A 13,515-nucleotide genomic window follows, 5' to 3' on the forward strand; every position below is an offset into this window, starting at 1 on the left:
GGGTGTGTCCCTAAAAAAATTTTCCTAATTTTTTTGGGGGAAAAAAGTACAAATTTACTAATATTCCAACATAAAATCATAAAATGTAGTGGATTTGAGCTCTGAAAAAAACAACAGCTCAGAGCAAAAAAAAAAAAAAGCTAAATGTAGGGAAAAGTGCAACATTAGTTAACAACATGGAAAATTACCTGTCAGAAAAATAAACCCACAAAGAAAACTACACTCTACTCTAAGTAAATGAGGGCCAATATGTCTATGTCTGTGCCCACAATATGTAAAAAATATGGCCCCATTTTTGCAGCTGTGTAAAGTGTGTTAGCGCAGCGTCTAAGATCGCCCTAAGTTTTTTGGTGTGCAATACGTGCCAACAAATAGTGCAATGTAGTTCACACTGCGGATGGTGGCACCAATTTTTTGCATGTGAATTTAAAATATGCTGGAATAAGTGACATGAAAGTGAGCATTGAAGATTAAGGACACAAAGGTAGTTAAAGGGTACACCACTGGAAAACATTTTTTTCTAAATGAACTGTTGCCAGAAAGTTCAACAGATTTGTAAATTACTTCTGTTAAAAAATCTTAATCCTTCCAATACTTATCAGCTACTGTATGATCCACAGGAAATTCTTTTCTTTTTGAATTCCCTTTCTGAATTCCCTTCTGATAGGATAGGTTTTCTATGGGGATTTGCTCCTACTCTGGACAGTTCCTGAGACAGACAAAGGTGTCAGCAGAGAGCACTGTGGTCAGACAGAAAGGAAATTCAAAAAGAAAAGAACTTCCTGTGGATCATAATGCATCTTATAAATACTGGAAGGATTAGGATTTTTAAATAGAAGTAATTTACAAAGCTGTTTAACTTTCTGGCACCAGTTGGTTTAAAAAAATGTTTTCCAGTGGAGTACCCCTTTAATCTGCATCCAAAAATCCAGTGCAAAATGTCAAAATGCATTGCAGAGATCCAAGGCTACCCTTTAAAATTGCTAACCAAATAAAAATACTTACCACAGTGTAGCTGAGGGCAGCAGGTTACTGGGCTGTATTCAGCAACCAATCTTTCTCCACTTTTACATGTTATAGTTTTTTCACATAAGGTTGTGTTACAGTCTGTAAATATATTAAAATAATGTTTAGAATACAGAAAACATACATACAAAATAGCATACAAACATACGTTACTGTAAAGTTATTAGATGATGCTGTATGATATGAGAATTGTTAACATTAGGAAAATAAGGTATTTAAAGCATTTATGCTCCTTATAGGATTTGTTGCAGATTTTGTCAGAGATTCTCCAAAATGGGATTCTTCAGAGTTTCTATGGAACTGCATACCTAGCCAGTAAATACTACCATGTCTATACTTGACTAAGCATAAACATGAGATAAAAGGATTAAAAATTGAGGATTAAAAACATTCTAAGAATGCTAACCAAGTTGTGTTTGACCAAAATAAACAAAAGTGTACCGCATAGGAACTAAAGTAAGATATTGTAAAACACATCAATGTAAAATATAATACAGTGGTCCCTCAAGTTACAATATTAATTGGTTCCAGGACGACCATTGTATGTTGAAACCATTGTATGTTGAGACCAGAACTCTATGGAAACCTGGTAATTGGTTCTGAAGCCACCAAAATGTCATCCAAAAATAGGAAAAAGTGAGGATTAAAGATAAATAAGTAGATAACTAATACAGATAAAGCAAATCCTTCCATAGAAAAGTAATAAAGATCTGCTGGGAGCTGTAAATCACTGTCTATTTTAGTGTTTCCCAACCGGGGTGCCTCCAGATTCTGCAAAACTACAACTCCCAGCATGCCCGGACAGCCGGAGGCTGTCCGGGCATGCTGGGAGTTGTAGTTTTGCAACAGCTGGAGGCACCCTCTTTGGGAAACACTGGTCTATGTAGAGGACAGGAGCTTCTTCATGGTCCTGAACAGAACACGCAATGTCCTAAAAAACGGAAAATGTAGCCGCCCTCACCTGATGTCCAAAGTAGCAGCTAACCCTGGCACAGGTAAAGAGTACAGAATATGTATTACCTCCCTGTACTGTAGGGGGTGCTACCAGACACAAGTCAGTGCATGCACTTCAGTAATACAGGTAAAGAGTACAGAACATGTAATACCTCCCTGTACTGTAGGGGGCGCTACCAGACACAAGTCAGTGCCTGCATTTCAGTAATACAGGTAAAGTGTACAGAACATGTAATACCTCCCTGTACTGTAGGGGGCGCTGCCAGACACCAGTCAGTGTATGCACTTTAGGAATACAGTGGTTTTACCAGCGAAATATTCATTCTGATCGGTCGGTTCTTCCGGCCATTGACACGTTCCGCAGATTCCATAGCATTGTATGTTGAGTCTGGTTTCAAGTTACAATGGTCCAGAAAAGACCATTGTATGTTGAAACTATTGTATGTTGAGGCCATTGTAAGTTGAGGGATCACTGTAATGTTATAAATGCTAGTTTAGTGGACTTACATACCACACACTTTTTTTGGACAGCAAGCTCCTTCTTCAATGACACGGATAAGCACCTCCCCCTCCCGATTACAGATAGGGTCTGGCTGCTCGCTGCAGTTGGGTTCTACGGACACCACAGTTCCATTCTCCAGACATTTTGACAGGCAGCATTTATTGGCTGAGGAATGCCAGATCTCTCCTGGCGAGTGGGGATGTCCTTCATTATCAGTACAAGCTAAGTGAGAAATATAAAAAAAATATTACAGTAGTAAAAATCTGTGTTTCTATATAAAACAGAAATGAATACTGAGATGCTAAATGATAGCAATTTCTGTATATTAGAATAGTGGTCTAAGAACATAACTGTAATAACTGATGTAAAGACATCCTACAAGATATAGTTGGCTTTTTTATCTTTATGGGTTTCATTTTTTATTACTTGTATGCTGCATGGGGATGGGAGACATGTTTTAATCAAAAAGTGCACTAAAAGCCTCCATGTTTTGACCATAGGTTCTGCTGCAACCTTCTATTTGCATATTTTGTATTTGACACAGCAGCATGCACACGTGTATTAGGTAGTTGTGCTGCCTATTTTTAGTTTTTTTTTGTATGCTACAGTACATGAATATCTAATAGAATGTACAACACCATTGCTACTTACAATGGCAAAAGGTAACCACTGCAATAACAAAAACAACAGTAAAACGGAATGCTATTAGTGCTATTAACAATCTCTAACAACCTGAACAATCTTCTTCATTCATCTAAATCTCACTGCAAAGTGAAAGAATATAAAGATAACCAAGACCATATATTGACCTCATATATATCATCCATATAAAATTACTATTGGGTCCTTACTGCCTGTTAGTGATGGTTCTTTTTGCTTTATCTTGCCAATATGGTCCAGTCCCTCTGAGTTGCTGCATGTGATACATTGACGATAGTCCATGTTATGAAATTGCATAACTTTTGGCTTTCCCAATCACCTCTGGCTGCTGCAAACAGACCGGAGGTGGCTGGAAGAAGCCAAGTAATGAGATGAATGCCCTTTAAAGGTAGGTTCACACGTACACAGATTTGATGCGCAGGATTTGATACAAGGGATTTTCTGCTGCAGATTTCAATGTAAACTAAATGACTGAGCTTCTAATCTGCAGTTACAAATCCTGCGCATCAAATCTGCGCAGAATCCTGTATGTGTGAACGTACCCTAAGGCTGGGTTCACACACAGTATTTTGGTCAGTATTTGATTAGTGGTTTTAGCCAAAACACAGAAAAAGAAGCAAAACTTTCCATTACTTCTTTCTGTTTCAGTACCACTCCTGGTTTTGGCTCAATAGCATACGCAATTTTTTTCTAATTTTCCATTTAACTATCTACATTATAAAATAAGTTTTAAACCTTGTGGGTTTTCATTCTGACCACTAAACTTAATAATAAGCTAACACTTTCTGTTTTATAGAGAAAACATTTCAGCGGACAGGATCATCACAGACAGGATTACAATGACATGTAAAATTGTTAAGATGGGGTCTGGTCATGCATATTAGGTAATGGTGCTTTCCTTTACTCCTGTCTGCACAATGCCTAGGAAATTCTTCCATAGAAGGCAAAAGTGGCAGCTCCAATCTACTGTTCCTATGTCCGTGGAGTGTTCTATAATTGCAATTAACAGAGCAGAGCAGGAGCAATGGCGTTGCTATGGGGGTGCGGACCCGAGATGGTGTCACCCCAGCAACACCTCACTAGAATGGTGGCTGAGCTGTCAGCTCCCACTCCATCATTAACTCTCACACTCTGTGAGCACTACTTGCTTGCGACGTGTGAGCCGTAGGTGCCGCGATCTCCCGGCAGGCCGGCGCAATGACGTCACATCATCGCGCTGGCCTGCCTGGAGATCCCGTCCCCGCGGTTCACACGCTGCAAGAAGAGAGGGAGAGAGCTGCTCGTGGGAGCATGGATTAGGTATTATTGTTGTTGTATTTTTTTTTACTATGGGGCATTATTAGAGCAGGGGCATTATTACAGCAGGGCGCACAGGACAGGGGGCATTATATGTGAAGGGCACATGACAGGGGCCATTAGGGTTATGTGGGGGAGGGGCAAAGGAATTATTATTATTATATGGGGGGCACAGGACAGGGGGCATTATTATGTGGGGGCACAGGATAGGGCATTATTATTATGGGGGTACAGGACAGGGCATTATTACTGCATGTGAGGGGCACTCAGTGTTTTACACTTGAAGTATGGTGTATATTATTAGGAATTTCTGCGGTGATACGGTTTTTATGGGCCACAATATGTTGCAGTATTATATTCAGAGGGTGGACTCTACAGCCCGGTTATATTCAGAGAGTGCAGTGTGTGGTAGTATTATATACAGAGGTTGGAGTGTGTGGTAGAATTATATAAAGAGGGTGCAGTATGTGGTAATATTTTATTCAGAGGGTGCAGATTATGGTAGTATTATATTCAGAGAGCGCAGTGTGTGGAAGTATTATATTCAGAGGGCGCAGTGTGTGGAAGTATTATATTCAGGGGGCACAGTGTGTGGTATTATTATATTCAGGGGGCACAGTGGGTAGTATTATATTGAGAAAGCACAGTGTGTGGTAGTATTATATTCAGATGGTATAGTGTGGCATTATTATATTCAGAGGATACAGTGTGTAGCCGAATTATATTAATTATTGTTTTCATATAGAGGATCAGAATGTGCTGACAAAGTGAGGAGCCATTGCCATCTGGGCATCAAGTTGTGTAGAGAGAAGATTTAGCTGGAACAAGTCCAGGCTATATGTACCTTGATGAGGTAAGATTATAGAGAAGACGTCACTGATATCATTGTGTATTCTCCTCACTATATCACATCAGAGCTAGAGTCATTTGTAAGTTCTTCAGTAATGATGGGTGAAAAAACAACTGCCAGCATAACCTTATCACTACTTAGAGTAGACTGGGAGCTGTAGTTTTAAATAGTAAAAACATCTATAGCGCTGTCCCATTACCACACCATGGGCGTCTGTCACAACAAAATTACTTTGGGGGAGGGGGGTGTAAGGGGGGGATAAAATGTCTGATGTGGGGGGCCGACCCTGCGATCTCCATGCAGCACCTGCATTCTATCCAGGGCTGCTGCTCCAGTCTCGGAAACCTATGTGTTTGCGGGACTGGAGACGTGACATAACGCAGTGCCCCCTCGTGATTTCACTACACGCCCCCATTCATGTCTATGGGAGGGGTCGTGTGGGTGCTGCATGGAGATCACGGGAGGTCCCAGTGGCGGGTCCCCCGCGATCAAACATCTTATCCCCTATTCTTTGGATAGGGGATAAGATGTTTTTTGCCGGAAAATACCCCTTTAAATAAAATATTAACCATCAGAATTAGAGATGAGCACATTTTTTAAACATTCAATTCGGCCGATTCGCCAAATTTTCTGAAAACAATCGGATTGGTCGAAATGTATTCACGGAATATCTCATTGCATATAAAAATGGCTATTTCTGGCCTACAGAGAGCCCCAATTGGGGTGTAGAACACTTTGCCTTGTCGTAACACTCATAGGGAGTTTGCTGTGTTAGTGAAATAATACTGTTATTCAGTATGGCATGCAGATTACAGGCATCGCTATTAGAATCACTGATGCAGAGCGTCTGGATGTGGCAGCAGGGTCAGAAGACAATATGACATCACAATTGAAGAGATTAAAGAGATATTTTGATGCAATTTTTATTTAATTTAACTTGAATTTATTTTAATCCTTTATTTTTATTTTTATTCTGGTTAGCATCGAGCTGGCAGTCCGCCGCGAGGCGAGCTACCACCTGTTCCAGCCCCTGCCTCTCAGCACCCCCACCCCCGACTGTCTTACTCTGTGTGGAACTGCAAATTTTAAATTTTATCAGTTATGGTTCATTGTTATCACTCCAACCTGTTTCATTGGATTCTTGTGATAATTCCAGAGCTAATATATGACGATGACTAAAGAGGAGGGAACTTTTAAAAAATTTGATTCATTCTATTGAGGACCCATTGGAGGGCAAGTCTGGTGCCAGCTTCCAGCTTCAATATTGTATAATTGCTGCAGTGTAAACTATGGAAAAGCTCCTACTTGCATCTTAAAATCAAGCTGGCAGTCTGCTGCGAGGTCATCAACTGCCTGTCCCAGCCCCCGCCTCTCAGCGTACCCCCATGCTTTGAGTGTCCACTTGAAAAGGGAGGGACTGCAATACCAGCAACTTGGACAGGAGCACCTTCAGCTTCTGTGCCATTGGATAAGTGGGCACATAAACCTAGAAATGGCTGAAATGAAAAAGCTTGTACTTGTATCTTAAAATTGACCTGGCGGTCATCCGCCAGGCAAGCTACCACCTGCCTCTCAGCGCCCCCGACTGTGAAAGTGAGAATATTTAATTTAATCAGTTATAGTTCATTGTTATTGCTCTAACCTGTTTCATTGGATTCTTGGGGTAACAATCCAAGGGTAATATATGATGTCGACGACCAGAGGGCCTCAGTCTTAAAAAGATTACATCAATTTTTTTGTTAATTAAAATGTAACATTTTGATTAGATTCACAAGTTTAATGTCCTGGGTGCTCGAAGCGTTGACTTTGAACTCATACTGTATGACCACAAAACCCAATATAACAAGGAGTCACCTGGTGGCACAATGACAAAGCCTAGAGGTGGCAGCAGCCCGATGAGACCATAGGGTTTCATAATAGAAAAGATGAAAGATATTTTGTAAAATTTAAATAGAAGATTTTAGATAGATTAAATTTTGAAAAGTTTAATTTAAGGTACCAACAGCATGAAGAGACCATATGGTGGCACAGTGACACAGCCTGGAGGTGGCAGCAGCATGAGGAGACCATAATGTGGCAGAACGACCCAGCCTGGAGGTGGCAACAGCCTTACGAGACCATAAGGCCTCATAATCGAAAAGATTCAAGATATTTTTTTTAATTTAAATTGAAAATTTCAAATAGAGTAACATAAATTTTTTTTATTAATATGCCAGCAGCATGAGGAGATCACATGGCTACGGTGTGTCTGGGTCCTCTGTCTCATTTTCCTCATCACCCTGTAGCTCCACAGCCTGCTCCCGCTCCTCCTCTCCTGTCAGATGACTATAACACATTTTGTGAAACCTTGCCTGTGCTCCATTGTCCCCCTCCCCCTCCTCCCCCAGTTGAGCCCCCACAAGGCTCATGTGGCACCGAGATGTAGGCATCACGTTTACAGTGCCCTGACCAGCCATCGTTTCCAACACATGTTGTAGGATATGAAGCAGTGGAATGAAGTCGTTCATCCCGTAATCCTGGAGACTGACTAATAATTTGGCTTCCTCAAAGGGCCTGAGCAAATGGCAGGTGTCACATATGAGCTGCCACTGGTTGACATTGAAGTTACCCAGAGGAGTCCCCCTATCCGCTTGGATCATCAAGAAATCGGTGATGGCTTTTCTCTGTTCGTATAGTCAGTCCAACATATGGAGGGTGGAATTCCAATGTGTGGAAACGTTGCAAATCCGACTATGTTTGGGATGTCGTTCTGATGCTGCAGCTCAAGGAGGGTGTGCTTTGCAGTGTACGAGTGGCTGAAGTGCATGCAAAGTTTTCTTCCCATTATTAGGATGTCTTGCAGATGGGTGGAACACTTCAGGAACCGCTTGACAACCAGATTGAACACGTGTGCCATGAGAAGCGCATGGCTCAGGCTTCCTTGAAGCAGTGCAGACAAGATGTTATTCCCATTGTCGGTCACCATGGTTCCCATTTCCAGTTTTTGTGGAGTAAGCCATGATTCAATTTCTTGATGAATGACCTTTAGCAGTTCCTCCGTGCCCTGCACACATGGTACACTGGAGGGACCTTTTTATTAAAATTATTAATTAAAATTAATTTAGAAAAATTATTTCAAATTATTTCTGATTTAAAATTTCTATGTAATGTGCCAGCAGCATGAGGAGACCACATGGCGGCACAATGACACAGCCTGGAGGTGGCAGGAGCATAAGGAGACCATATAGTGGCAAAATGACCAAACCTGGAGGTGGCAGCAGAAAGAAGAGACCATAGGGTCTCACAATTGAAATGATTAAAGATATATTTAAAAATTTTAATTGAAGATTTTAAATAGATTAACATAAAAAAAATTATGTAATGTGCCAGCATCATGAGGAGACCACATGGCGGCACAATGACACAGCCTGGAGATGGCACCAGCATGAGGGAGACCAAAATGTGGTAGAATGACCAAGTCTGGAGGTGGAAGCAGCAAGAGGAGACCATATGGTGACAGAATGCCACAGCCTGGAGGTGACAGCACCCTGACGAGACAAAAGGGCCTCACAATTGAAAAGATTAAAGATATTTTTTTAAATTGCATATGGCCATGTTAACATCCTCTGGATACTTCATGAAAAACTGCCACACTGCAGAGTAGCTGATTTCCCCCCAAAAAGTCTGCACTGACTGCTACTGCCGCCAACTCCAGGGACCCCTGTTCCACTACCTCCCGGTCAGGTAGGTTGCCGTGAAGCAGGTGGTCTACCCAGGGCACGTTTGGCTCAGGACTTCCCACTGCTGCCACCATGCTGACTTCCAACCATGCTCCCACCTTGCTGGCTCACGGGCAACCTGCCACCCTCTTCTCCTGATGATGATGAAGCCCCTTCTGCACCCAGCTCCCAAGTGCGATTGGCTTCATCATCGAGTTGTGTTTGAACGTCACTGATGTCCTCCTCAGGTTCCTCAACAGTGTGTGCTTCAGTAGCCTGAATGCTCCCAACACCACCTCCCACGCCACTCTCCTCATCACTACTTGCCAGCCTAGCAGAGGAAGCAGCGGGTGTCTCCTCCACTTCTTGGCTGGGCAGTAGCTGCTGGCTGTCCTCTAGTTGATCGTCCTGACTAAAAAGTGGAGCTGAACCCACAGCATAGGATACTTCTATGGGGGAGGGAACAGCATAGGACAGAGGCAATTGGAGGAATGGGACTGCTTCTGGGCCATGCCAACTGAAGGTTGTATCTGAGGAACCCACCGACTGTTGACTGGGGGTGTCAGATGTCACTTGTGAAAAAGTGGATGACCGAGTTAACCAGTCAATGACAGCAGATGGGTTGCTGGTCGAGACACTACTGCTAGCTGATACCAGAAACTCAGGCTTCTCGCTGCGACTCCTGCTAGTCTGCTGTGACCTGTGCCTGCACCTGATGAATTTAGGCCACTGCCATTCCTCTGTGCCTGTCCTGGCACTTCTGTGCCTGACATACTTAGTGCGTATATGAAGGGAGTACAATACACTCCACTATGCTTAAAACAGTATTTGTCTACAACGCCAGCAGGTGTGTACTTTTGGCTGGCCTTTCACAGTAACTAGGCCCTTAAAACTTTAACAGGAACAAAATGGTACACCACCTATGTATGCAGTAGCTCCGATACTCAACCAGTATTAGGCACTAATAGCAGGTGATTATGGCTTTTAGTGCTCTGCTCATCCTAACTGGCTGGCTACTATTAGCTTTTCAGTTGTTGTACACACCAGTGCTGCAGCACACAATTGCACTCTCTCTCTCTCTCAATCTGTCTCCCTTCCCTATCAGTGCTTCTAGGCTGGATTTGGGCTTGAGGTGAATCGCTGCTGTAAAAATGCTTTTCTGTGCAACACACACTGCTCTCTGTCCCTCTCTCTTTCTGCAATAGAACGCTGATGTGACCGGCCGCAAGATGGCTGCTGATTATATAGGGCTGTGACATCACATGACTAGCTGCTGATAGGCTGCATGCTGCATGTGATTCAGGGTCATTCCGCCTACCCGCCTTGCTGCCTTCCCAGCGTTCCTTGCCCCATGTCCTGACATGGGGAGCTGCCATCTTAGATGCCCTGGAGCCTGGACCGCACTAAATGGAGTTTAATGAAGCGATTCGTGCAATCAAATCACAGCGATATTCGCATTAATTGCGGAGCAAATTTTTCCTGAAATTCGTAACAAATTTGGATTCATCAGATTCGATTCGCTCATCCCTAATCAGAATCTAGTAACAGATTAGAAAGAAATAATGTATTTGATTTCTGGCTCCACAGTAAAAAAAAAATATATATATATATATCTGACACATTCACTTTAAGATATTAACCACTTAAGGACCCAGGGCGTGCCTGTACGTCCTGAGTCCTCTCCCTTTCTGTAATACAGGGCGTGGTCCCGCATCATAACGGGTCGAGTTCGGCCTCTAACAATGGCCAGGACAAGTGGCTAATAGCGCACAGCACTGATCGCGTTGCCACGCGCTAGTAACCCTTTAGACGTAAAAGTCTGCATTAAAGTTTATCGCAGCGTCTAAAGTGAAAGTAAACTACTCCCGGCTAGCTCAGTGGGCTGTTCGGGACCGCTGCAGCAATATCGCGGCGTCCCAAACAGCTGGAGGACAAAAGGAGGGTCCCTACCTTCCTCCTGCGTGTCCAATCGCCAAATGGCTGCTCCGTGAGATCCAGGCATGAGCAAGTCAAGCGGCAGAATCATTGATCAATGTTAACCCCAATAACTCTGAAAATCCCATTAGTGAGACTATATGTGTAAAACTTAATGGAAATGTAAAGTATATGTTCACAAATGCCAGAAGCCTAGCAAATAAAATGGGGGAGCTTGAGGCCTTGATACTGGAGGAACATATTGATATAGTTGGGGTCACTGAGACATGGCTGGACTCCTAGCATGACTGGACTGTTAATCTGCAGGGGTTTACATTGTTTTGCAAGGATAGAATGAACAGAAAAGGTGGTGGAGTCTGTCTGTATGTAAGAAGTGATATGAAAGTCAGTGTGAACGATGCCATGGTGTGTGATGATTCTGAGGATGTGGAATCATTGTGGGTAGAATTACAAAAGGAGGGAAATATTGAAAAAATAGTATTTGGTGTAATCTACAGACCCCCTAATATCACTGAAGAGATAGAAGGTCGGCTGCATAAACAAATAGAGAGGGCCGCCCGGGCAGGTACAGTGGTAATAATGGGAGATTTGAACTATCCAGATATAGATTGGGGCCGGGGGCTGGCTAAAACTACAAAGGGGAGAAAATTCCTAAATTTATTGCAGGATAATTTTATGGACCAGTTTGTGGAGGACCCAACAAGAAGTGATGCCTTGTTGGATCTGATCATTTCCAACAACGCAGAGCTGGTTGGTAATGTAACTGTGCGGGAAAACCTTGGTAATAGCGACCACAATACAGTTACTTTTGACTTAAAATGTAGAAAACAAAGACAGACGGGGAAGGCAAAAACATCTAAGTTTAAAAAGGCAAATTTCCCTGGGCTGAGGGCTGCACTACAGGACATAGACTGGGGGGAGGTGTTCTCAAATACTGATACAGAAGGTAAATGGGACATCTTTAAATCAACTCTGAATAACTATACAGCTAAATATATACCAAAGGGGAACAAATATAAATGATTAAAACTAAATCCTACATGGCTGACAAATGATGTTAAAAGAGCAATAAACAACAAAAAAATAGCCTTAAAAAAATTCAAATCTGATGGGTCAGCTATAACATTTAAACAGTACAAGGAGCTTAATAAAATCTGTAAAAATGTAATAAAAACAGCAAAAATTCTAAATGAGAGACAGGTGGCCAAAGAAAGCAAAACTAATCCTAAATATTTTTTAAGATATATAAATACAAAAAAAACAAGGACAGAGCATGTAGGACCCATTAATAATGATAATGGGGAGGTTGTCACGGGCGATCAAGAGAAGGCAGAGCTACTGAATGGGTTCTTTAGTTCTGTATATACTAAGGAAGAAGGAGCTGACATTGGACAGGTCAGTGCTGGTAACACATCATGTAATGTACTGAACTGGCTTAATGTAGAGATGGTACAAGGTAAGTTAAATAAAGTAAATGTAAGCAAATCTCCAGGGCCGGATGGACTACACCCAAGAGTTCTTAGAGAGGTAAGTTCAGTAATATCTGTACCCTTGTTCATGATATTTAGAGATTCTCTGGTGTCTGGTATTGTGCCAAGGGACTGGCGCAAGGCTAATGTGGTACCAATCTTCAAGAAGGGCTCTAGGTCTTCGCCAGGCAATTATAGACCGGTAAGTCTAACGTGCAATGTGGGTAAATTGTTTGAAGGACTTATAAGGGATTACATACAGGAATACATAGGAGATAATAGTATTATAAGTGATAGCCAGCATGGGTTTACTAAGGATAGAAGTTGTCAAACCAATCTAATTTGCTTCTATGAAGAGGTGAGTAGAAGCCTTGACAGAGGAATGGCTGTGGATATAGTGTTTCTGGATTTTGCCAAAGCGTTTGATACTGTCCCTCACATACGTCTGACAGGTAAGTTAAGGTCTTTGGGCTTGGAAACTTTAGCTTGTAACTGGATTGAACACTGGCTCATGGATCGTACCCAGAGAGTGGTGGTCAATGATTCGTACTCTGATTGGTCCCCGGTAATAAGTGGTGTACCCCAAGGTTCAGTACTGGTCCCGCTGTGGTTTAATTTATTTATCAATGATATAGAGGATGGTATTAACAGCTCTGTTTCTATCTTTGCAGATGACACCAAGCTTTGTAGCACGGTACAGTCTATAGAGGAGGTGTATAAGTTACAAGATGACTTGGATAGACTAAGTGTCTGGGCTTCCACTTGGCAAATGAGGTTCAATGTGGATAAATGTAAAGTTATGCATCTGGGTACTAATAACCTGCATGCGTCGTATGTCTTAGGGGGGATTAAACTGGCAGAGTCACTGGTAGAGAAGGATCTGGGTGTACTTGTAGATCACAGACTACAGAATAGCATGCAATGTCAGGCTGCTGCTTCCAAAGCCGGCAGGATATTGTCATGTATAAAAAGAGGCATGGACTCAAGGGACAGGTACATAATACTCCCCCTTTATAAAGCATTGGTACGGCCTCACCTGGAATATGCTGTTCAGTTTTGGTCGCCTGTTCATAAAAGGGACACTGCGGAGTTGGAAAGGGTGCAGAGACGCGCGACTAAACTAAT

At 42.4% G+C, this 13,515-nt stretch overlaps 1 protein-coding gene across 6 annotated transcripts in view; it reads right to left on the reverse strand.

The window, feature by feature from the left end:
* Window positions 1-13,515, reverse strand: part of OTOGL (otogelin like) — a 200,561-nt gene that overhangs the window by 40,327 nt on the left and 146,719 nt on the right. For all 6 annotated transcript variants that reach the window (XM_056574456.1, XM_056574455.1, XM_056574457.1 and 3 more), the window contains 2 exons: window positions 2,492-2,704; window positions 1,006-1,107 (listed from right to left, as the gene is read on the reverse strand). In XM_056574456.1, coding sequence (XP_056430431.1) covers window positions 1,006-1,107; window positions 2,492-2,704 — 315 coding nt within the window. The remainder of the gene's footprint in view (window positions 1-1,005; window positions 1,108-2,491; window positions 2,705-13,515) is intronic.

Source organism: Hyla sarda, chromosome 4, assembly GCF_029499605.1.
Source record: "Hyla sarda isolate aHylSar1 chromosome 4, aHylSar1.hap1, whole genome shotgun sequence".
Taxonomy (NCBI): Eukaryota; Metazoa; Chordata; class Amphibia; order Anura; family Hylidae; genus Hyla; species Hyla sarda.